Source organism: Trachemys scripta, chromosome 4, assembly GCF_013100865.1.
Source record: "Trachemys scripta elegans isolate TJP31775 chromosome 4, CAS_Tse_1.0, whole genome shotgun sequence".
In the NCBI taxonomy this organism is placed as follows: domain Eukaryota; kingdom Metazoa; phylum Chordata; order Testudines; family Emydidae; genus Trachemys; species Trachemys scripta.
Window position 1 is genome coordinate 7,398,153 of NC_048301.1, and position 24,102 is coordinate 7,422,254.

Below are 24,102 nucleotides of genomic sequence, written 5' to 3' on the forward strand. Positions count from 1 at the left end.
GCCTGTTGAGTTAAAATTTCTTGAACAAAAGTGCTGCCTTTAGAAAACATTCTATATGCATCCGAAGAAGTGGGCTGTAGTCCACGAAAGCTTATGCTCTAATAAATTTGTTAGTCTCTAAGGTGCCACAAGTACTCCTGTTCTTCTTTTTGCGGATACAGACTAACACGGCTGTTACTCTGAAACTTGTTTTTATTCTTTGTAGTCATTAAAGGTCCAAACTCTGTGTGCACATTTGTAATATATCAAAATACTTTGCAATTTTGAAGGATACGCATGAGCCTCAATGAATCAAGTAGCATTTAATTAAGATTTGTCCTCCCACAGCATGGTGGGGCGGAAAAATTTAGGTTAGCCCAACTATCTCAAACAGCAAATACTTATTGCATCTTGCCTCCTGGAAAGCAATAAGATTTGAAAACTGAGTAGCGTGTGCTGTGGAGATAATTGTATGTTACTTAATATCGAGGTTTAGAAACTTGACTTCTAAAGCCCTGCTGGAAAAGATGTGTAAAAAGGTAAAAGCGAGGACTAGCCAGGTCTGAAATCTTAGGCACAGCATGGGACGCTGATGTGCACACATTCTGAACAGCAAGTCTGTCCCTGGTATACTCAGCCTCTGAATATTGTCTACCAGTCTGGGTGGGAAGCTCATGTACCAAATCTCTGGACATGCAGTTTAATGTCACGATTAGAATCCTAATGGGAACATTAAAATCAACCCCATTCAATGGATGCACGCTCTAGTGCAAATACTCTTCCGTCCCCACCCCCCCAATCCAGGGAGAGAGACATACAACTGAACCATGGCCAACCTGAGCTTACCAATTCATGAAGACTTCCAGACCCTGCCGAAGGCATGCCTGAAATCTCACTGGCTTTTTTGGGATCCGGCTAAAGTTCTTAAAGTGCCTTCATTCAATCCTGAGGCCCAGTGGAAAAAATTCTGGGACAATGCTTATGTCCCAAACACTTGATTGGCAACCCCACGAAGGAACGTCTGTGCTTCAGTGTACCCTGGAGACAATCGTCCGCACTGAACCACTTTAGAATGTTGCGTGGCAGCTGCTGTCATCTCTCTCCTTTTGGAAGAGGAGACAACACAGTGTGTCTGTGGACACCCCTTGCAAACTGTGGACCACACTGTAAGTGAGTGTCCGCTTTGATCACTTGCCAGTGGCATCTCCGATTGACATCAAGCCACTCCTGAAGCTACCCACTGGCGCACTAATCTGGACTTGGCTAATTGCCTCTCTTGCCTCATGAAAGAAGGCTTTAGAAGGATTGAACAGGCTGTTGAGCATCAGTGATGGGAATACGGAAATCCCTTTGCACATGCTGCCTTCTGTACACCGAAGAAGTGCTCCAGCTTGTTCGCGCTCCTCTTGAAGTACCTGAGAATCATTTTCCAGACTCTGCATGGAATACAAAAGACGGGGTTAATTTGAGTCTCTGCAGGCAGCGGCACTGCTGAGCAGTACAACGGCAAACCTAGCAATTGGTGGTCTTAGGTCTGTACTGCCTGACAGGAAAATGAGTTCTTTTAAAATAGCTTTTGCAAGAATCTTAACTTTCCCTCTGCTGCGGAAGAAAACCCACCCCTGCAAAACTCTACGTCCCCTTTTTTTAATCATGTCCATAAGCTAGAGACTTGACCCAACCCCTCCTCCCTACAAGTCTGATGTAAAGACACCTAAACTAACTCTAAATATTGTTTTCTTAAAGTAATGTATATTAATGGGACTTATTTGTCTTACAGGAGGAGAGCATCCTGGTTATTCAGAACCCTAATCCTGCATCTCTTCGTTATTTATGTTTCCGTACCGTTCCTTATACGTCTCTTTCCTGCGCTGTTGGCCAAGTTTGTCTTTCTCAATATTGGTAAGTATTCCTCCCACTTACTTGTGTGGATAAGAAATTGCGGAATTCATTGCATTTCTTTCTCTATTGATTATCAAAGAGCAAAAGGGGCAGCTGGTGAGCAAAAGTGTACATGTTGCTTTACGAGTATCAAAGCTACACGTGAAATTGTATCAAAGGGCTAAGACTGAAAGTAACTGTTTGGCAGATTCTGGCTAATTCCAAGAGATTTCTGGGATGTGAAATAAAACCTTTATGTAAACCTGAAGCAGTGTGGTGGTGAGAAGGGTAGATTGACTACCCTTCTGCAGTGCAGCTGGTTTGGTGGCATGAGAAATGCATTGGGGTTGATGAGTGAGAATAGCCGCTTCAGATGAAGGCAAGGGACAATGGGAGCCCCCTAATTGGCCTGACCTTCCTGGTGGCATTACATTTGTTACTCCTGGGGGAATACTGCACCAAAAAAATTAAATTCTGCAGACAATATTTTTTTTTTAATTCTGCACATTTTATTTGTCAAAATAACACAATATAATCCACGTCCACTTTGATTGAATTAGCACGACAAAAGTAATTTCCCCTCTGTTGATATTCACCCCTGTCAACTGCTGAGAATGGGCCACATCCACCCTAATTGAATTGGCCTCGTTAGCACTGACCCCCCAACTTGGTAAGGCAACTCCCAGCTTTTCATGTGCTGTATATTTATACCTGCCTACTCTATTTTCCACTCCATGCATCTGATGAAATGGGTTATATTCCCACGAAAGCTTATGCCCAAATACATTTGTTAATCTATAAGGTGCCACAGGGACTCCTCATTGTTTTTACTGATACAGACTAACACAGCTATCCCTCTGAAACAATATAATCACGCCAGTTTCAATTATTTTGGTAATTTATTTCAAAATACTAGTCAGCAAGTTTGTCTGTAACAATACAGACAACAAAAAAGATTCAGGAAATGTTTTTGACAAATAGATCCTTACTAGGCATATTAATACAAAACTTTGAGTCACAATTCCTTTAAACTACAATACAGAACCGTATTGCCCGCACCCCTCAGAAGCAGTGCAAAGGCTTGTGGGAGTCGGGTAACAGAGGAGCTGAGGGAGAGGGAAGTAACTGCTGGGAAGGAGCCTGGGAGTGAACCGGGAAGGAGCCTGGGAGTGAACCTGGAGGGAGGTTGGGTATGAAAGGGAGAAACATGGAACTCTTTTTTTTGAGGGGGAGGAAGGGTTGTTGGGGAGCCTCCCCCATGCAGACCCTGGCTGGCTCCTAGCTTCTTCCATTCAGTCAGAGACTCCCCTTCCCCAGGCACCCCCACTCCCATCCTTCTGAACCCCAGGATGTGACCCCCCCAGCAGCCCTGTGTGCCCCATTCTGTCCTTCCCCCAAAGTCTCTTCACCTGCCCCCCCCAGGGCACTGTAAGGAATGCAGCCTCTTCTCTCCATTGGCTGCTACAGTGAGCCATCTGCTGTTCTGGTGCCACGGCAGCCCCTGGCGGCCAAAAGGCATAACTGCAATGCCTCTCCATCAGAAAGTATTTTCTGTGGAGGAAAAAAAATCTGCAGGCGACATGAATTGGGAGCATGTGCAGTGGTGCAGAATCCTCCTCTCCCCTCCCCCCCCCCCCCCCCCCCCCCCCCGGAGTAAGTGTGTACTCCCATAGTCAGTCATTGCCTCAATCACAGGGCCAGGCTTAAGGAGCTTGGAGCACCTTTGAATTCACTTGAGTAGCTAATGGAGGGACAAGGGAGAGGTGGTGTTTCTGATACCTCAGACTTTGCAGGCATATTTTTAGGGCCTCCTTTTACTCTGCATCTCACAGGCTTTTTCCAAAATAAAGGATTTAAAAATATTCCGGATTGCTGTCAACTCGCGTTTCTTAAGGTATCTTGGAACAAGCTACACAAACTTACTGAGCAAGATCTGCCTTTGCCAGGGACATTGAGGCTGTTATACATAGAGAGTGCAGGAAACTTATGTTATGCAATCCAGGAAGTTTTTGGAGAGTGTTGGGGACAATTTCCTAGTGCAAGTGCCGGAAGAACCAGCTAGGGGCCATGCTCCTCTTGATCTGCTGCTCACAAACAGGGAAGAATTGGTGGGGGAAGCAGAAGTGGGTCACTGGGCAGCAGTGACCATGAGATGGTCGAGTTCAGGATCTTGAAAAAAGGAAGAAAGGAGAACAGCAGCATACGGACCCTGGACTTCAGAAAAACTGATGGGCAGGATCCCCTGGGAGGCTAATATGAGGGGGAAAGGAGTCCAGGAGAGCTGGCTGTATTTTAAAGAAGTCTTATTGAGGGCGCAGGAATAAACCATCCTGATGTGCAGAAAGAATAGCAAATATGGCAGGTGACCAGCTTGACTTAACAGAGAAATCTTCGGTGAGCTTAAACACAAAAAGGTAGCTTACAAGAAGTGGAAACTTTGATACATGGCTAGGGAGGAGTATAAAAATATTCCTCGAGCATGCAGGGGTGTAATCAGGAAGGCCAAAGCACAATTGGAGTTGCAGCTAGCAAGGGATATGAAGGGTAACAAGAAGGGTTTCTACAGGTATGTTAGCAACAAGAAGGTGGTCAAGGAAAGTGTGGGACTTTTACTGAATGGGGGAGACAACCTTGTGATGATGTGGAAAAAGCTGAAGTACTCAATGCCATTTTTTTTTTTTTTGCCTCAGTCTTCACAGACAAGGTCAGCTCCCAGACAGCTGCACTGGGCAGCACAATATGGGGAGGAGGCAAGCAGCCCTCAGTGGTGAAAGAACAGGTTAAGGACTATTTAGAAAAGCTGGACATACAGAAGTCCATGGGGCCGGATGCAATGCATCCGAGGGTGCTGAGGGAGTTGGCTGATGTGATTGCAGAGCCATTGGCCATTATCTTTGAAAACTCGTAGCAATCAGGGGAGGTCCCAGACGATTGGAAAAAGGCAAATATAGTGCCCATCTTTAAAAAAGGGAAGAAGGAGAGCCTGGGGAACTACAGGTCAGTCAACCTCACCTCAGTCCCCAGAAAAATCATGGAGCAGGTCCTCAAGGAATCCATTCTGAAGCACTTGGAGGAGAGGAAGGTGATCAGGAACATTCAACATGGATTCCCCAAGGGCAAGTCATGCCTGACCAACCTGATTGCCTTCTAGATGAGATAACTGGCTCTGTGGATATGGGTAAAGGGATGGACGTGATATATCTTGACTTTAGCAAAGCTTTTGATATGGTCTCCCACAGTATTCTTGCCAGCAAGTTAAAGTAGTATGGATTGGATGGATGGACTAAAAGTGGATAGAAAGCTGGCTAGATCGTTGGGCTCAATGGGTAGTGATCAACGGCGCAATGTCTAGTGGGCAGCCGGTATCAGAGTGCCCCAGGGGTCGGTCCTGGGGCTGGTTTTGTTCAACATTTTCATTAATGATCTGGAGGATGAGATGGATGTCATCTGCGAACTTGCTGAGGGTACAACTAAGCTGGGGGGAGAGGTAGATATGCTGGAGGGTAGGGATAGGGTCCAGCGTGACCTAGACAAATTGGAGGATTGGGCCAAAAGAAATCTGATGAGCTTCAACAAGGATAAGTGCAGGACTCTGCACTTAGGACGGAAGAATCCCATGCACTGCTACAGGCTGGGGACCGACTGGCTAAGCAGCAGTTCTGCAGAAAAGGACCTGGGGGTTACAGTGGACAAGAAGCTGGATATGAGTCAGCAGTGTGCCCTTGTTGCCAAGAAGGCCAATGGCATATTGGGCTGTATTAGTAGGAGCATTGCCAGTAGATCGAGGGAAGTGATTATTCCCCTCTATTCGGCACTGGTGAGGCCTCATCTGGAGTACTGTGTCCAGTTTTGGGCCCCACACTACAAGAAGGATGTGGAAAAATTGGAAGGAGTCCAGCGCAGGGCAACAAAAATGATTAGGGGGCTGGAGCACATGACTTATGAGGAGAGGCTGAGGGCACTGGGTTTATTTAGTCTGCAGAAAAGAAGAGTGAGGGGGGATTTGATAGCAGCCTTCAACTACCTGAAAGTGGGGTCCAAAGAGGATGGAGCTCGGCTGTTCTAAGTGACCTCGGAGGGGCGGCCGCCAGACCTGGTGGCTCCACCCATGTTGTTATTAGGGGAGGTTCGGCCCTCAGTGGGGCTGTGGGGTATCCCACCGCCTCGCTACAGGCTAGAATACTAGATGAACTCCTGAGGCTGGCAGAGGTAATAAAAATATGTACAATCACTTCTCGACGTGGAAGTGCTGTGTATAATATACACCTGAAGGGGGGAAAGATTTCAGAACTGCTTGGCACTGGTCTGCCTAGGCTCCCATTGAAGCCAAAGGTGGGAGGAGTTAGCTGAGTGCAGAAGATTCCACCGGTGATAGGTTGGGAATTGGGTTTTCCCGCAATAACATGAAACCTCTTCCTAGGAATCTGGTGAGACTCTGCTGAGTTTGTGACTGTGGACGTGAACTAATCCTGACTAGCTATCAATAGGATGATTACTGCACTGTATGGGAGAAATTGCCACTTAGTATTTTGTGACTTGTCTTTCTCAGTGGCATTTCCCTTTGTGGACTTTGGGAAACCTGAATTGCTGCTGAACCATACTGTAAACTTCTATCTCACAACCGAACCGGAGGTCACCATCGGCGTCTGGTGAGTTAGACAACCAGATCATTCAGATTCTCATGGACTAGCCGAAGGAAAGTGTTTGAACTGTCAGATACCCAGGGGAGGTCTGATGTCTAAGAATTCCAAATCTCAAATTCTATTAGTAGTTGACACCTGGATACCATGTGGCATGCAATGTAAAAATCTGTCACTACTTAAACTTTCTAGATTCTCCAGCTAAAACTGTATTCTTACATTTTGCATAAAGCTGTACACTTCAGCGACGAAGCAAAGTACGAGCTTGCATGTCTCCAGAACTTACTTTGTAGTAGTGAACAATAAAAACAGCAACTGTATCTGGATGCAAAGGGCTTGACTCCTCATTGACCAGTTCTGTGTATGCACCCACACCTACATGCCCGGGGCTAGATAGCCTGCTATTTCGCCACCTGCCCATGTACACCAAGGTGCAGCAGTGCAGGTACAAAGTCCATGTGCACATGGGCGTGGAAGTGAAAATCTGCCTTGAATGCCAAGCTGGGTCAGCTAGCAGTGGTGTGCTGCAGAGCGCTGTGTGCGTTGCTCCCTCCATTGGATGTTCAGTATTTCCCCGTTATTCCTGTACACTGGCTGCCAGCAGATGTGTCCAAAGTCCTTTATCTGTCGCAGTGTAGCTGTTCCTGGCTACTGGACTGTGATGATATGTGGCTATTTTTAAAACAGAGAAACGATGCTGCATTATATTCTGCAGAATTAAAAACATAGTATTTGGTCTAACAGTTGTTTTTTCCTTTGCAAAGGGTATTCCGTGTAGAGTAGTGGACAGAGAAATGGCCGGACTCTACCTAACAAAAGAGGCTGTGCTTGCCTGGTTTTTGAAGACCATTAACTAAATACAGTTATTCATCTTCCCAGTGTCTGATTCATGAAACAGTAGCATGTCTCCTTTGATCAGCAATGGAATATCCAGGTGCACTTGAGCGGGCGTGTTAATTACATACTCTTGGTTCTTTTAGGCATGTTTTGCCTGGCAGCAGGGGGATAGAAGCTCAAGGGAAGGATCACAGCTGGTATGAAGAAACTCTTGCAGACGATAATCCGGTTATAATTTATCTCCATGGCAATGGAGGTAACAGGTGATTAACATGAATACTACTACATTTGTAGGTTGTTCTACATTATGTTGGGTATATTGTATTGCTCGTGACAGTGACATCTGTTGCTGTCAGCTGAAGGCAGGAATAGTTTGGCTGTAAACTCTGGAAGTCCCCCTCTGCTGACACACTGCTCTTTCACTCTTGTGACCTTTCTTGTGGAGAGACAGCAGACTTGTTCCTGACTTTCTGGTGGTTTTATGATGTGGCTTATAATACTGTTTGGTACCCACTCCGTCTCAACCACTTCTTATGTCTTTTAGGTTGTAGGCTCTTGGGGCAGGACAATACCTAGCCCAGTGCTTCCGCAATAGAAAGGTTTAAGAACAGTTAACTTTTTCCTATAAAGAGAATTCTGTCAATTCAGCATGTCACACTGAAGTGTCTGCCTGTCCTTTCTCCATTACTGTGCACAACTCCTCCATCCTCCCTCTTTGACTCACCTCTGCATCTCCTCCCCACAACACACGCTCACGCCTGCCAGTTCTGTCTGCATGGCCTCTCCTGTTTCCACTGCAAAACTCTATTCCAGGCCTTGATTGTCTCTTGCCTTGATTCCTGCCCACTTCTCCTTCTGGCCTTCTTGTCAAGCCTTCCAAAATACTGCCGTGGTGATCCTTTGCCTGCAGGGCCGGCTCCAGCATTTCTGCTGCCCCAAGAAAAATTGGTGGCAATGGGGGGGGAAAAAAAAAAGTCGCGATCGGCGGCGGCAGTTCAGCGGCAGGTGCTTCGCTCCTAGAGGGAGTGAGGGACCTGCCGCCCCCGAATTGCCGCAGGTGCCGCCCCTCTCCCTTGGCCGCCCCAAGCACCTGCTTGTTAAGCTGGTGCCTGGAGCCGGCCCTGTTTGCCTGGCCTGATGCTATGACAAAATTCAGCCTTTCCTAAAATTCCTTCACTTGACTCCCTGGTCCTTCCAGATCTGTCAGGCTCCTCCCTTCTCACCTTCATGGCCTGCTGCAACTTAGCTCCTTCCTCCCTCTTTGCTCCTGTCTCCTTTCATTCCCCCCTCCCATATCCCCCCCCTTTGCTCAGTCCAAGTTGCTCATTTTGTCCTTCACCTGTGTCTGCCTTGTGCCTTCTCCATTCATGCCTCCCCCTATGCCTGGAGCCTCCTTCCTGACGAAGTCCTGCCCTGACCGGACCTGTAGAACCTACTGATTTCATGGCAAGAGTCAGGTCAGGATTTGCCCCACCTCGTGTATTGCAGTTGTCTGTGTGAGCCCCATCATAGCCAGCCTTGAGGAGCTGTCCTCCGATCCCCTTGGAATGGTTGCAATGTGCGTACTGGGTTGGATTTCTTTTAAACAATGCTCTTTATTTGGCTGTTGAGTCTGAAAATAAGTTATTGATCGAAATCGCCTCTCCCTTGAGGCAGACCTGTTTTAAACAACATTAAATAGCCAGAGACTTCTTTTGTTTCTTTCTGGTATTTCAGCAACTGTGGACTTGTCCATACGTCCGTGTGCTCCAAGTTGGTGCACGTGCCCTGAACTAGAGTGCTGGGCTTCCATCTTGCTGGCTCTCACTTTGTCTTTAGTGATGATCAGTTTTTATAGCATCTTGGGTGCTAAAATATTAGGCAGTTTATTAGCTTCCCGTTGCTTGGTAAAGCTTTGTCTTTACTCCCAAATCTTGAAGTGGCTGTCTCAACCTCCCACCCCAAACGTGACCACTAATCAATATGAAAAAATTCTGCTATAAAATAACTTGCACTTGAAATGTTAAGTTTGTTCTAAACTCCTCCGTTAGTTAAGGTTGCTCGTATCATGCTCTAGAGGCCAGGACACCCATTTTGGATCTAATTGCAGGTGAATAAAATGTCCTGGGGCTGATTCAATGAAAATAGATACCAACTGATCTGTGAAAGTGGCCAGCTGCAAACTGTTGGTTCCTACGTCGTGCTCAGATTTAAAACTATCCTCTAGCGTAGGGCCACGGTGCACAGACGAATCCATTTTAAAAACACTGAAGAGCACTTCAGCTTCCTGTTGTCGTTAAAGAAGCTTCATTTCTTCCTTTTGCCTATAATTCGGGTGCTCTGGTAAACTGGACTTGGTCTTAGAATCAATGAATCCTTGTTAAAGCTTTTTTTAACTCTCCTACAGGGCTTCAGGGCACCGAGTTTCCTTGATGAAGGTAGGTCAGACCGATCCAAGTGTGGGTATTGAGACTCCCACAGCTCAGTGTGTGGGGTGAACTTGCTCAGATGGTATCCCAGAACACTGCTTGTTATCTTGCTTCCCAGGGGAGTGTACCTCACCAACAAAGATTGGTAGGCCCAAATCTGCTTTGTTTTTTACACAAGCAAGCCAATTGTGCACATCGGAGTGATGGCTAGGAGTTGGGCAAGTAGAATCTAGCTGGTACCAGTCCTTTCTTTCCATGCATTGGGGATGCACCACTGTCAGATGGTTCCTTTAGCATTTGTACAATAAATACGTTGGCTGCCCTAGTCTGTCATTTGAAGTGTAACGTTGCTTGATTTCTTAAACAGGTGATGAGTGCTGCAGGCTTCCATATACTGGCTCTTGACTACAGAGGTAAACTTAACAAAACAACAAAGAAAGCGGTCTCCCAATTTATTAAAATGTTGTTGTTCATGTTATAACCCCTAATCTGCTGCCTCCCAGGGTATGGGGACTCGAGTGGCTATCCAAGTGAGATGGGATTTACTACGGATGTCATGTGCCTCTATGACTGGGTAAAAGCCCGGAGTGGAAATAGCACAGTGCTCTTCTGGGGACACTCCTTGGGCAGTGGGTAAGTGTGGTACTGGAGACCGGCCAAAGGGTGTAGAGTCTAGGGACTGTAGTGACGCATCCCTTGTGTTGCTGGACAAATCGGGAGTTGCTGTATAACCTAAAATACCAGGGTGGGTTTTAATTGCAAACATGTAGTGCAGATCTCCTCTCTCTCCTCTGATCTCAGCTACTGCTAAAACTTCCTTTTTAATAGGGGATTGGACAGGGTTTTCCTTTATTTCTCCCATTAGGCCTTGTTTAAGGTAGGGAAATGTGTCTTTGTAGTCATGCTTCTTCAGTGACTTGTAAGGCACTGAACTCCACAGACTGCCTACAGGAGGGGTAATGTCTTGGCCCAGAGGACTGGAAGAGTGCTCAAGTTGTGCCAACATTTTAAGGAGTGAACAGGATGATCTGGGTGACTCTAGGCCTGTCAGCTTGACATCAGTCCTGGGCAAAATGTATGGAATGGCTCATATGGGATTCTGTTAATAAAGAATTAAAAGAAGGTAAAATAATTAATGCCAATCAACATGGGGTTAGGGCAAATAGACTTCTGCAAACTATTTCTTGCAACTGTCGTTGACAAAGGTAATGCTGCTGTGACACAGACTTTTGTGAGGCAGTTGATTTGGTACCATATGACATCTTGTTTAAGAAACTAGAAAGGTACAAAATCAACATGGCACATACAAAATGGATTAAACTGGCTAGCTGGTATATCTCAATGTAATTGCGAATGGGGTATTTTATTTAGGTTTCAGAGTAGCAGCCGTGTTAGTCTGTATCCGCAAAAAGAACAGGAGTACTTGTGGCACCTTAGAGACTCAAACTGTCTGTACTGGGCTATCTTGATTATCACTTCAAAAGTTTTTTTTCTCTTAATTAATTGGCCTCTCAGAGTTGGTAAGACAACTCCCACCTGTTTATGCTCTCTGTATGTGTGTATATATATATCTCCTCAATATATGTTCCATTCTATATGCATCCGAAGAAGTGGGCTGTAGTCCACGAAAGCTTATGCTCTAATAAATTTGTTAGTCTCTAAGGTGCCACAAGTACTCCTGTTCTTTGTATTTTATTTATTTATTTTTTAAGTAGGGTTCTGCAGAGATTGGTTCTGGGCTCTATTTATTTTCTTCCATGACCTGGAAGAAAACAAAATTGCTGATAAAGCTTGCTGGTGACCTAGGCATTGGGGGGAGTGGTAAATACTGAAGAGTATAGGTCACTGATACAGAGCGATCTCGGTCACCTTGTAAACTGGGCAGCCATAAGCAAACATGTTACAGTACAACCAAATGTGAAGTCCTACCATCTAGGAACAAAGAATGTAGGCCATAGTTTAGGCTGGGGGACTCTATCCTGGAAAGCAGGGACTCAGGAAGGCTTGTGGGGGTCGTGGTGGATATGCAAGCTGAACGTGAGCTCCCAGTACAATGCAGTGGCCAAAAATGCTAATGTATAAACAGGGGAATCTTGAATAGGAGCAGAGGTTATCTGGCACTCGTGTGACCACTGCTGGAATATAGTGTTCAGTTCTGGTGTCAACAATTCAAGAAGGATGTTGGGAAAAATTGGAGAGGGTTCAGAGAAGAGCCACAAGAATGATTAAAGGATTGAGAAAACCTGCTTGATAGTGATAGACTCAAGGAGCTCAATATATTTAACTTAATGAAGAAAAGGTTAAAGGGCTGTCTTGATTAGTCTAAAAGTATCGACAGGGGGAACAGAAATCTGATGATAGAGGGCTCTCCAGTCGATCAGAGAAAGATATAACAAGATCCAATGCCTGGAAGATTAAGCTAGAGAAACTTAGACTAGAAATAAGGAGCAAATTCTTAACAATGAGGGTAATTAACCGTTGGAACAATTTACCAAGGGTTGTGATGGATTCTCCATCCCTGGAAATACTTAAGTCGAGATTGGATCTCTTTCTGAAAGAAATCCCATTTCAACCACAGCTGTTAGACTTGAAGCAGGAATTGGTTCAGGGGAGTCCATTGGGCTGCGTTATACGGGAGGTCAAGTGAGATGAACCCAATGGTCAGTTCTGGTCTTAATCGATACATCTCCTTTTAAAATGCACTGCCCCCATAGTCACTGACTCACCTCTCCTTTCTTAGAGTAGCAACAAATGTTGCAAGAAAACTGCTTGAAGAAAAAGGTAATTCTCAAATGTTTATAACCAAGGGTTAGCCCATCAGCTGGGTGGAGCTGAGAGGAGCAAGAGTCGGTCACAGCTCGCTGTGGCCACAGCTAAACTTAGAGCAACCTAAGGGCTTGTCTACACCACACCGGCTAGGTTCAGCTCCAAAGGGCTGTCAGCCAGGGATTGCTGGAGTGCACTGTGCTTTGGGCATTTCCTGGGTGCTGGGGGATGCAGGGTGGGTGGGTGGCCTAGGGAGTTGGCTCTGTTGGGAACTCCCCCTCCATAGGAGGGGAGTTGGCAGCTGCTCTCTGCTTCCTTGGCACTGTCCAAGTGCCATGCAGGGCAGACCTAGAAATTGCAGTAACTTGAAGTGGTTGTCCAGCCTCTTCAATCAGCTTCAAAAATTAAACCTCATCCAGAGCTCATTGCAGTCACTGGAAAGACACCAACAACCTTTGTCAGGCATTAGGCACAGTCGCACAGTGGTGGGAGGTGTGGAGGCAGCGTGAAGGATGTTGAATGGTCCGTAACCTAACTGATCGTTTCACACTCCTTACTGTTTCCAAGGCATCCAGGTGGACTTGATCGTTCTGGAATCGTCCTACACCAACATTCGGGAGGCAGCAGCTCATATCCCCATTACCAGAGTAAGGCCACAGACTCTCTGCATCCTAGCATGGCTGCACGTGGAAAGCAAGTGCATGTTGCCAGTGAGATTTTTTTCCAAGTAGCCTGGCTATATCTCCCTTGTGGGACTGGGAAGGGAGCGTTCTTTAGATGTCTGACACCCAGTGTAGCTCCTGGCTATCAACCAGCGTTCAGCAGTGGGAAATGCAATGGCAGTCTTGTCTGGGAAGGTCCTTCAGGCAATCTCTGGGATGAAATCTGTCTCGGGACACCATGAACTCGCGTGGGCACTAAAGCTGCTGTCCTATGGGAGATACCGCCGTATTCCACAGCCTCCAAACACAGCATCTCTTGGCCTGCAAATCAACAAGGGACAAAAGATCAAGGGAGAGATCCTGGCCCTGCTCTGGCTCCACACTGGGTCAAATGCCTGGAGTGGTGTCAAGGGGCTGGGGAGGTGTTCACATGATGCGGTGACTGTGGAAGAAAGCCCATAAGGCTGCCTGGCCTAGGGTGCATGCTGGGGGCGGGAGGGTGTTGGTGGGTGGAGCATGTCGGGGTAGGACTGCAACCCAGAGCGCTGCAGAGATTCTAGGCAGTGCTGGGGCCTGTAGGGCAACCTGGGGAGGCTGCTGTAACTGAGACAGGCCCCCGGAGCTGTCTACGTTATTGGGTGTCCTCTCCAGTTACCAGAGCAGCCTGGGATTAGAGTGCAGAGGTGGGTCAGTCTCTAAGGAACTCCTCCCCTTCCTGGGTTGCAAGCTCACCCCAGAATGTGAGTCAGCCTCACTCTTGGTACACGACACGGTAACCCTATTTCCAGGCCCTTGGTGTTGCTTAGGGAGGAGAACGCTCATTTGTGTCTTTCAGGTCCTGAATAGTTGTCTTGTAAGCGTTCTCCATGCAGAGTAGGTAAGGGGGCGGGGGGGTGAATCAGAGCTGGCGATAATGCACGTGAAGGGGGGAGACCTTAGAATGGTCAAGCTGCTTAACACATTCTGGAGATGAAAATTCTGCCTTTCCTTAGCGTGAAGGATTGTCGTGTCTCTCAGTGGAACGGGCACAAGGTGACCTGGGTTCTGGTCCCACTGCCACGTTGTGTAACTACAGGCAAATCACTTAATCTGTGCCTGTCCGTAACGTGGCAATCACACGTTCCTAACTTTAGGCAGTGCTCTGAAATGTGTCAACCCCCTGCATGCTGCCCTAGAACTTCAGCTCTGCATAGGATTTAGACTAATCCTGGATGATTGCTTAGCCTTAATTGTTCTGTGTGTACAGCACCTGGCACGACGAGGTCCTGCTAGAATCTCATTTACTATTAATGAATTAGTGTGTCGATTTGGGAGGGGTAAATGTTTGTCATTTGGTCAAGAGATCTACAGCACCAGGATACACCATGCCTGGGCTCTTGTTTTAGGTGTCACTTGGAATGGAGATGTTCTGTTCCCAGATAGTGGGATGTAAAACCAGTGACTGACTCAGTTGTGGTGAGGAGGGGGAAGCCCTGGTAGACAGAGCTGTCGGCAGTGCTGAAGAAATAGCACTTGTCAAATGCTGGTCAGCGATACATCGCAATGGCAGGGTAAATACGTGACCTTGGTAGTGCTCAGACTTGGGTGAGCTTTTTGTTCTTCGTGTTCAGTTTTACTGTAATGAAAAAGCTGTATGTATGGGAAGTATGGACCCATTCCTTGGGTGGGAGTGTGCAGGGGGACAAACTGAATGTCCTGAAAAACTAGGGCCAGTTAAGAGGTACAACAGGGACCCTAATGTAAGAACATAAGAATGGCCACACTGGGTCAGACCAAAGGTCCATCTAGCCCAGTGTCCTGTCTTCCGACAATGGCCAGTGCCAGGTGCCCCAGAGGGAATGAACAGACAGGTTATCATCAAGTGATCCATCCCCTGTTGCCCATTCCCAGCTTCTGGAAAACAGAGGCTAGGGACACCATCCCTGCCCATCCTGGCTAATGGCTATTGATGGACCTATCCTCCATACATTTATCTAGTTCTTTTTTGAATCCTGTTAGTCTTGGCCTTCTCAACATCCTCTGGCAAGGAGTTCCACAGGTTGACTGTGTGCATCATGTGAAAATGTAAAGAGGGACTTCCACTCCCATGCTAGCACTGTGGGAAGGAGGCTGAGAGGGGCCTGGTTTGAAAAGCCAAGGACTAGAATCAGTGGTCTACATCTGACACCACTCCATACAAATGCAGGCATGGGAACTGTTTTGCAGTGTGGTGTAGATGGGAGCCCTCTGCCTTTGAGTGCAGTATTCAGCCCCATGCTCAGTGAGAGCCAAGGATTAAGCTGAAACAGACCGTAAAAGGCTCTTTCTTCTGATACAATTCACTTGTCCACTTGGAAAAACTTGTTGCTTCCTGACCCAAACAGACTGTCATGTAGCTACTGGCTCCACTATATTCTCCCCACCCCACCCACCCCTGCTCTGGTATGCTCATTATCCCAGTCTGATGCTGCAGCCAAAAGCCAGGGGCTTGTTTTTGTTTTCCTTGGCACAACTGACCTGCTCCCAAGACTTGTTTACACACAACCATGGCTTTGCTGGTGCAGTTTGTGTTGAGATTCCCTCATTCGTCTTTGTTCTCTTGGTGGAAGCAGATGGAATGGGATTTTCTGGCAGTGGATGAAAAGTGAGATGAAAGGTGGCATATTGCACTGAACTCTCCCTCTTTCTTTAACAGATCTACCGTCAGTTCCCAGGATTTGAGTACTTCATCCTCGACTCAATGGCGTTGGGTGACATGTTTTTCCGTAGTGATGAGAAGTGAGTAATGTTTCTGGACCTACTGTCATGCTTGAAGCATGAATGTTGGTCAGCTTGCTGGACTGGCTCGCTGCTAGGAACAAAGTCCTGTTCCTGGTTCCAGTACAACCCATCTTCTGTACAGCGGAGGAATCACTGAGACTGGCTGCACTGAGAGGCTCAGCCTCTTGGCAGCTAGATTTTCTCAACCTTTTTCATTTATGGACCCCTAAAAAATTTCAAATGGAGGTGTGGACCCAGTTGGAAATCTTAGACGTAGCCTGCAGACTTCCAGGGGTCCGTGGACCACAGGTTGAAAACCACTGGTCTAAACCACCTGTCCCTCAACAACAGCCTCTTTTTGAAAACCTCCCGTGAAAGTGTTTCCATGACTTCCCGAGGTGTCTGTTCCATTGTCCTACTGTTCTGACAGGAAACTTCTCCTGAGATTGAATCTAAATCTGCCGTGCTGCAGTTGGAACCCATTGCCTCTTGTCCTGCCCTCAGTGACAAGAGAGAACAACTTTTCTCCATCTCTTTTTTTTTTTTTTTTTTTTTTTTAATGGCAGACTTTCTAGTACTTGAAGCCAGCTATCATATCCCCCCTTAATTTCCTCTTTTCCAAACTAAACCTATCCTGTTCCTTCAACCTTTGCTCACAGGGCTGCATTCCATCCCTTTGATCATCTTTGTCCCTTGCCTTTGGATCCGTTCCAGTTTCTTCACATCCTTTCTGTACAGCAGTGACCAAAATTGGACACAATACTCCAGCTGAGGCCTAACCAGCACAGAGTAGTGGTACTATCACTCCTGTGACTTGCCTGCTCTGCCTCTGTTAATGTAACCTAAAATTGCATTTTTTATTTTTTTGCAACAGCATTGTGTTTTTTACTCCTGTTGAGGTTGTGATCCACCACAACTCCCAGATCCTTCTCGGCAGTGCTGCTGCCAAGTCATTTACCCCCTTCTATATTCATTTCGTTTTTCTTCCCCAAGCATAGCCCCTTACATTTGTCTCTGTTGAATTTCATTTAAGCATCTATAGCCCAGTTCTCCAGTGTATCAAGATCTTTGAATTTTAGCTCTATTCTCCAAAGTGCTTGCACCCCTCACCCCAGCTTTGTCTTGCTTGCAAATCTGATCAGTGTGCGCTCTAATCCTACCTCCAGGTCATTAATAGAGATGTGAAATAACACCAGACCCAGAACAGATCCCGGTGGAGCCCCACTTGAAGTCCTTCCAATCTGACCTCATTCCATTAAGTTACTCTTTCTGGTTTAACCAATTATATAGCCACTTAATGGTAGTTTGAGTGAGCCCACATTTCTCCAGCTTGCTTATCAGAATGTCATGTGGGACTGTGTCTAAAGCCTTGCATATTCAGAGATACTCACCCAAACACTTGGGTGGGGAGGGAAGCTAAAAGCATGACATCAGTCCCTGTCAAGCAGAATAAACCAATTTTGCCCAGGGCATATGTTCAGCCTTGCTTCCATAGTCAAGTGTTTGGTGGAGACAGAGGGCTGATCTACTGAGAGATATTTTGCACTAGGACTAGCGACTATATATTAAGGCTTTCTTCCTACCATGGAGTCTCTGTCATAAGTATACTACAAAGCGTGAACTGGCCATCCCAAGACTGGAACACCCTACACAGCATAGAGCGAACTCAGCTACCTGGACCTCCACACTCTTGAGGGGGGAAGGAACGCACTCCTCCACCAAACTGCTGCAGAGCTCTGTCACTTTGATGTTTGCTACAAGCTGCAGCACCAGGGGTTTGTCAAGTCCATTATTCCAAGTGATTCCAAAGAGGATAGTATTTAGGACTTCTAGTCTTCAGCATTTGTCAAGTGTGTGTAGGGGGGAAGGTATTTCTGGTACCTGCAGTGTCCTGAAATTCAGATGTTTCTATACACTCTTTGTGCAGAGAATGTTCTGCTCCTGTCTGCTTTAAAAACTCAGTGCTCTCTCTCCTCTTAAATCTTAAAGGTACAAACTGCAGCTAAATGGCATAGCACTTTGGGCTGGGAGAGACCCCTCAAACCAATATTACTAGCAAACTTCAATCCTAACACTGGCCCTTGTTGGTAAGCACTAGGTTAAATAACCAGAAGCTGTGTATTTCTGTAACATACTCTATTTTTTCCTTAGTGTTAAAGTGCTGTCCAGTCCCCTTTTGATTTTGCATTCAGAAGATGACCCTATCTTGCCCATCCACCTGGGTAGAAAGGTAACTTTTCTCATGGTTCAAGCCAACTTTACATCTTTATGCTGTTAGGTTATTGGAGAAAGGTGAGGCCAAAGGAAGTCGGAGACTGTTCTGTTTTACAAACAGGCCCTGTTACCAGCAGTGGCATCACCTATACTTATCAACTGTAGAACAGAATCCTTCATAGGCCGCTCACTGAGAAGAATCTCTGACTTCCTATGTGCTGTGTTTAAGGCCATGCATAAAAATTCCATGCAACACAGGTGGGTTTTTTGTGGGGGGGGGGGGGGGGGGGGGGGAGAAGTGCAGCCCTTTCAGCTTGACAGAGCAGGATCTCCCACGGGTGTAAGCAGTGTTCCCGCTGATTTTTTTTTCCCACCCATGTGCGGAATGAATTATGTGCACCACTATGACACATCACCTTCATATTGGTGCACATAACAAAACTCATGTGGTGGGGCCAAGGGGTTTGGAGTGTGGGAGGGGGCTCAGGGCTGCGGCAGAGGGTTGGGGTGCAGGGGTGTGAGGGCTCCTTCTGGGGGTGTGGGCTCTGGGGATGAGGGGCTCAGGGTTGGGTGCAGGCGTGAGGGCTCTGAGGTGGGGGTGCAGGCTCTGGGGTGGGGCTGGAGATGAGGGCGTGCTCAGGGACTACAGTGTGGAGAGAAGACTTCCCCCACTCTCTCCCCCTGCAGCAGCACCTGGGCCAGGGGGGGAGGGGGAGGAGGAGGAAGAGGCACCTCTCCTGGCTGTGGCAGCTCTGGGCCTGCAGGAGGGGTGCCCCTCCTTGAACCCCCATGGCTGGGGGAGGGGCACCCTCCTGCAGCAGGTCCCTGGGTGGGTTCCCTGAGTGCCTGCACAGTGCTAAATAGGCTGCTGCGCGGCAACACAGCTGACAGGGAACTTGGGTAAGTGCACTGTGTGTATCATGCCGCTAACAGCCCCCATTATCACACTGCTACGCTATAGCCACCTCTTCCCCTTCAACATCCCTTCGTTCCCCTCATGATGAGTACCCTGGAGGCTAGTCTTGCCACTTCCCTCAACTACTGAACATTCCCCTTATCCAGCTGCCTCCAACCTAGAAACAACTGCCGTGGCCTGAACAGCTGTGCGTCCATCTGGACCCTTAGGCAGGCAGACTAGTTCAGAGAAATCCTGCCTCAGTGTGTGTCAGATCTAAGCTCAAGTCATGATGCAGGGCATCCAGGCTGCCTCAGAAGTGAGTAACTGTCTGGGCCTTGTCTCTAAGAGTTCTGAAAGACCTTTCATGGCTATAGAGGAACCTTTAGATCTGCTTTGTTTGTCTTTAACCTTAATATTCACCCCCATGGAATGTGAAGGTGCTATTCGTCGTGGAGGTCGGTACGTTTTTCTTGAAGTACCTTGCAGAAAGGAACCCGATGTTGCACTATGGTTTGGAAAATGGAAAGTAATACTAGTAGGGCTAGCAATTGCAGTTAACACAAGTGATTAACTCCAAACAAATTAACTACATTAATTGCAGCTTTAACTGTACTGTTAAGTTTAAATTTATATTTTGATGTTTTTCTACATTTTCAAATACATGGATTTCAGTTACAACAGAATACAAAGTGTACAGGGCTCACTTTATATTTTTAATTACAAAATTTGCACTGGGAAAAATGTATGAGGTGAATTGAAAAATACTAAGTGCTATAGTGAAACTTTTATTGTGAAAATGCAACTTACACATGGCTTGTTTTTTTACACAACTGCACCCAAAACACAAACTTTAAAGCCTTCAAGTCCACTCAGTCCTACTTCTTCAGCCAATTGCTAAGAGACAAGTTTGTTTACATTTAGGGGAGATGCTGCCAGCTGCTTCTTTACAATGTCACCTGAAAGCGAGAAGAAGCATTCACATGGCATTGTAGTAGCTGGTGGTTCAAAGTATTTATGTGCCTCTTTGTGCTGCAACCATCACTCCAGAGGATGTACTTCTATGCTGAATTTAAAATGGAATACCAATTTAACAGTGCAATTAACAGCAATTAATAGCTACTTTTAATCTTGATTAATTGCCATTTAATTGTTTGACAGCCTTAGTCTAAAGCAGTCAAGATCATGAACTTAAACCTCATGTAAGCGCAGTGTTCAAAAAGCCAGCATGCCCCGTGTTCTGTGAGCTAAGTAACCACAGCTGCAGTAAGTGGCAGTGTATGAATTGATTGGTTCAAGGGGAAGGGATTCTGGGGCTCCTATCAAAGGAAACACCCTGATATTCCAGCTCAATGACAATATTCAAAGCTTGTAGGCCAAGTAAAACTAACAAGGCTTCTGCATGCTAGAGAATTCTTGTTGAAGCCTTCAGTGCTGTTTTCCCCTTAATATTAGCTACTTTGGGGGAGAAGTGGGTGTACCCCTTATGTGCATGAAACTGGATCAGCAGGGGGCTAGGTGGTGGTTGAGGAAGAGAAGCAGGTCTAGTGGATAAAGCACTGGATTTATGCAGGAAACCCAGCCTCAATTCCCAAGACAACCACAGCCTGACCTTGGGCAAGTGACTTGCCTGATCCATCCTTCTGCCCCAGGTTCCAGAGGAGTTAATGTAATCCATTAAGTGCTCATATTGTAGAGAAGAGGGCCATGTAAAACTACCTACAGAGAGAAGACATTAGAATTCACTTAACTGTACTCTAAAGGACACGTAGCAGTCTCTCTCTCTCTCTCCCCCCCCCCCCCGCCCAGCTCTTTGAGATTGCTCTCCACTCCTATGAGAACAAAGACAAGGTCAAGTTTGTTGCCTTTCCAGAGAAGCTGGGTTTAGCCCATGAAAACATCTGTTCAGATCCAGAACTGCCAGACATTGTGAAGTAAGTAATGCCAGCAGGTGACTCTTCAGCTATCAAATAAGCTTGTTTATAAAGTAGCTTGTTCTGTGGGGTGGGTGTGGGCAAGTGTCCCTCTCTGCTGCAGGTCACGGGCTCGAAGCTGCCCAGGTCTGTAGCCAGCTAGTTTGCAGCTGCTGGCTGTGGAGGTAGAAGGGGGTTTGCAGCCTTAGACCACAACTGGCACCTTTAACAGGTGAGCAAAGCAGTGAATGGGCACAGGCTTCGACATTACCCCTACAGCTGGATCGGTCAGTTCACCGGGCTGTCATTACTTCCATGGCTGAACAGGAAGTTAGGCTCCAAGTCCTAATTCAACTGATGGAGACTAGGACATCTGAGGGAGTGACTATTGGGAAGCAAGAGCCTGTAGGAACTGCTAGCAGTGCTGCTGGCCATGGTAACTTGAACTCTTCCCAGCATCAATTCTTGTTGAGAAGGGGGAAGCATGGGGCCGTTCAGGAGGAGACCGGTGTTGTGTTCCAGCTTCTGATGTGGGCTGTTGCTGCTTAGCAAGGTCCTTTCACCCTTGGTGTCTGTTTTCCTTTTTTACAAGTGGGGATAATGCTGCTGCCTCTCCCTTGTCAAATCTATAGAAAAAACTTACCCTGGGGCAAGGGCTTATGCTAGTCCATGGGCCTGTTGCTTTTCCTCACCCTTGGTGTAGATCCCGGTCACTCTGCTGGGAAGAGTCCTCTGGCTTCCCTGGGTAAGCCTAGTGATCATGTTCTTACCTGTGACATACAGAGCTGTGCTATCGGTCAGCTTAACTGTATGCAAGAGGTTCCCAGACTTTTTTCTTATTATATACCCCCTTCCAGATCTCCCAGCTGCTGTGTACACTTCTTCTCTGCCCTGTGTGTTAACATGAGCTGCTGTTAACATCTGGGCATATTTCACTTTACTCAGGGGGCAATTCTGCATCACTGCACCATGTAGAATTTGCACAGCAATTAAGTTGTGCAGGCACAATCCCAATAGGCTGCAGAGCTGTGGGCCACCACTAGGGGTTGCTGGACCTGGCAGAGTTTATCTTGCAAATACAGTAACTCCTCACTTAATGTTGTCACATTGCTGATCTATTAGAGAACATGCTCATTTAAAGTTGTGCAATGCTCCCTTATAATGTTTGGCAGCTGCCTGCTTTGTCTGCCGCTTGCAGGATTCCTCTGGAAGAACAGCCCCTCCTTAGAGCAGTTGTCTGGGCTGTGACATGGAAGGGGGCAGAGAAATAGAAACAGGGTTGTCATAGGTGTTTTTTTTTTTAAACTACGCCTGGGGGTGTTAGATATACTTGCTGACTGGTCTTTTGAAAAGATACCAAAATTAAAATGAACAATTAGTGTATTATGTTGACAAAACATGCAGAATTCCCCCAGGAGTATGTTATACACAGTGGAACACATGCACCAAAAAACCTCCCTGGTTCAGTTCTGAGCTCAGATTGGACAGTTGCTGGCCACCTGCGCTGTACCATGATTGGAGGGGAGGGCTCTGTACAGCAGCATCTGTAGGTGTTCACAAAGGTACAGGAAGTAAATTAAATACTGGCATTTAACATTCAGTTTTAAAGCTTCAGTTAGAAGACCTATTCTGAAAATGCAATAAATAAAATCCACCATTATGATTTCTCCCCTGTACCCTGCATCCAAGATCGCTGGGGGCTGTGTACCAGTTTGGGAACCCCTGGTATAGTTTAATACCTAGCTCTTGGAACACTTCTTCAGGAGCCCTCAGCACTCCACAGGTTAGTATTACAGAAGCACTGCCTCCAGCGTGACCTGTGCCACAGTAAACTAGCAAGTGTAGGCTGCTGCTTCCTTTTGAGGGGCAATTCACTAATTAATCACTGTCCTTATGGGCCCTGCAGAACAAGTCCCATATTTGTATACCCCAGAATCAATGAAATGTAAACTGCACAACTTGGCTCAAGTTTATCTAGTCTATTCTAGAACTTACCTTCTTTCAGGGGGAAGATGCATATTAAACACTTGGCCATTAGATTGGGATAGTTTAATGTTACACTTGTTTTGTTGCAGAGACTTCCTGAAGAACATCAAGTGATACCAGCTACTGCAGTGTGCATTAATCACCCTGGGCACACTTACAGCTGAAGCCACATCATGGCAGAGACTTTCAACAAAACTACAATAGAAAGTTTAATTTGATTTTAATCAGCAAATGGACTAGAATACATTTGTGTAGACAGACCTAGCTACTGCCAACATAGCTTTACACCCTCCCCCCTCCCCCCTGTGCCCCCCCCCCCCCCCCAAGCTGTACCCAGGTAGGGTAAATAGTTTGCTTTAAGCTTTGTTTTCCTTCTGAAGTGCTCTTACATTGAGTGCAGCTCTTAATTTTGAGCTGTTTTTGAAGCGATAAATAAACCTCTCCAGGGCTATTTACAAACATCACAGCTGTGAAACTAGTAACTTAACTACACAATTAGGAGTCAGCACTTGAAGCCCTATTAGCCTAGAATTGGACTTTAACACCTTAGTAGGAACAAAGTGCTTAATATCTGGAGTATGACTATCGGGTAGTGATTTGACCTGTGTTCATAGGAAGATGTTACTAAGTTATGGTGGCCATGCCAACAGCTAACTACATCACGAACCATGAAATCTTTTAGAATCTGAAGAAGAGGGCTGGAAAGGATCTTGAATGTTGTATTAAGGTGGGGAGGTAATTATCCAGCTCTCCGCACTCATGAGGCCTCAGCAGGAGTATTAAGTCCAGTTCTTTAGGAAATTAGAACCCGCAGGAGAACAAAAAGTGATCACAGGTTAGAATTATGCATGTTCAGTCTTGAGAAAAGATGACTGAGTCAGGACTTGACTGTCTTCAACTGTTAAAGGCTGGGTCAAAAGGACAGTGCAGTTAGACGACTTCATAATGGGCTTACTTTGCAGCAAGGGAGGTTTAGGTCAGTTTTTCTTAATACTGAAACTAAGTCACCCTTGCTCCTGAGGAAGCCTATTATTACTTGTTCATGGCCACTGCATATAGAACACTTGACTGCTGGCTGACCAGCCCTTAGTATTTACAGACTTGTTAGGTCTGTTTTCCTCCTTCCTCCCCCCAACTTTCCTTGCGACAGTTTATGTAACATCTAACTTAAGGACAGGTACA

The 24,102-nt window shown here is 46.4% G+C and overlaps 1 protein-coding gene across 1 annotated transcript in view; it reads left to right on the forward strand.

The window, feature by feature from the left end:
• Positions 1–24,034, forward strand: part of ABHD12B (abhydrolase domain containing 12B) — a 34,377-nt gene extending 10,343 nt beyond the window's left edge. Inside the window, exons 2-13 of the mRNA XM_034767912.1 lie at positions 1,760–1,881; positions 6,410–6,509; positions 7,481–7,600; positions 9,724–9,754; positions 10,113–10,158; positions 10,249–10,378; positions 12,486–12,526; positions 13,079–13,158; positions 15,848–15,930; positions 18,064–18,142; positions 20,831–20,955; positions 23,010–24,034. Coding sequence (XP_034623803.1) covers positions 1,760–1,881; positions 6,410–6,509; positions 7,481–7,600; positions 9,724–9,754; positions 10,113–10,158; positions 10,249–10,378; positions 12,486–12,526; positions 13,079–13,158; positions 15,848–15,930; positions 18,064–18,142; positions 20,831–20,955; positions 23,010–23,034 — 982 coding nt within the window. The 3' untranslated portion in view covers positions 23,035–24,034. The remainder of the gene's footprint in view (positions 1–1,759; positions 1,882–6,409; positions 6,510–7,480; positions 7,601–9,723; positions 9,755–10,112; positions 10,159–10,248; positions 10,379–12,485; positions 12,527–13,078; positions 13,159–15,847; positions 15,931–18,063; positions 18,143–20,830; positions 20,956–23,009) is intronic.
• The last annotated feature ends 68 nt before the right edge of the window (positions 24,035–24,102 follow it).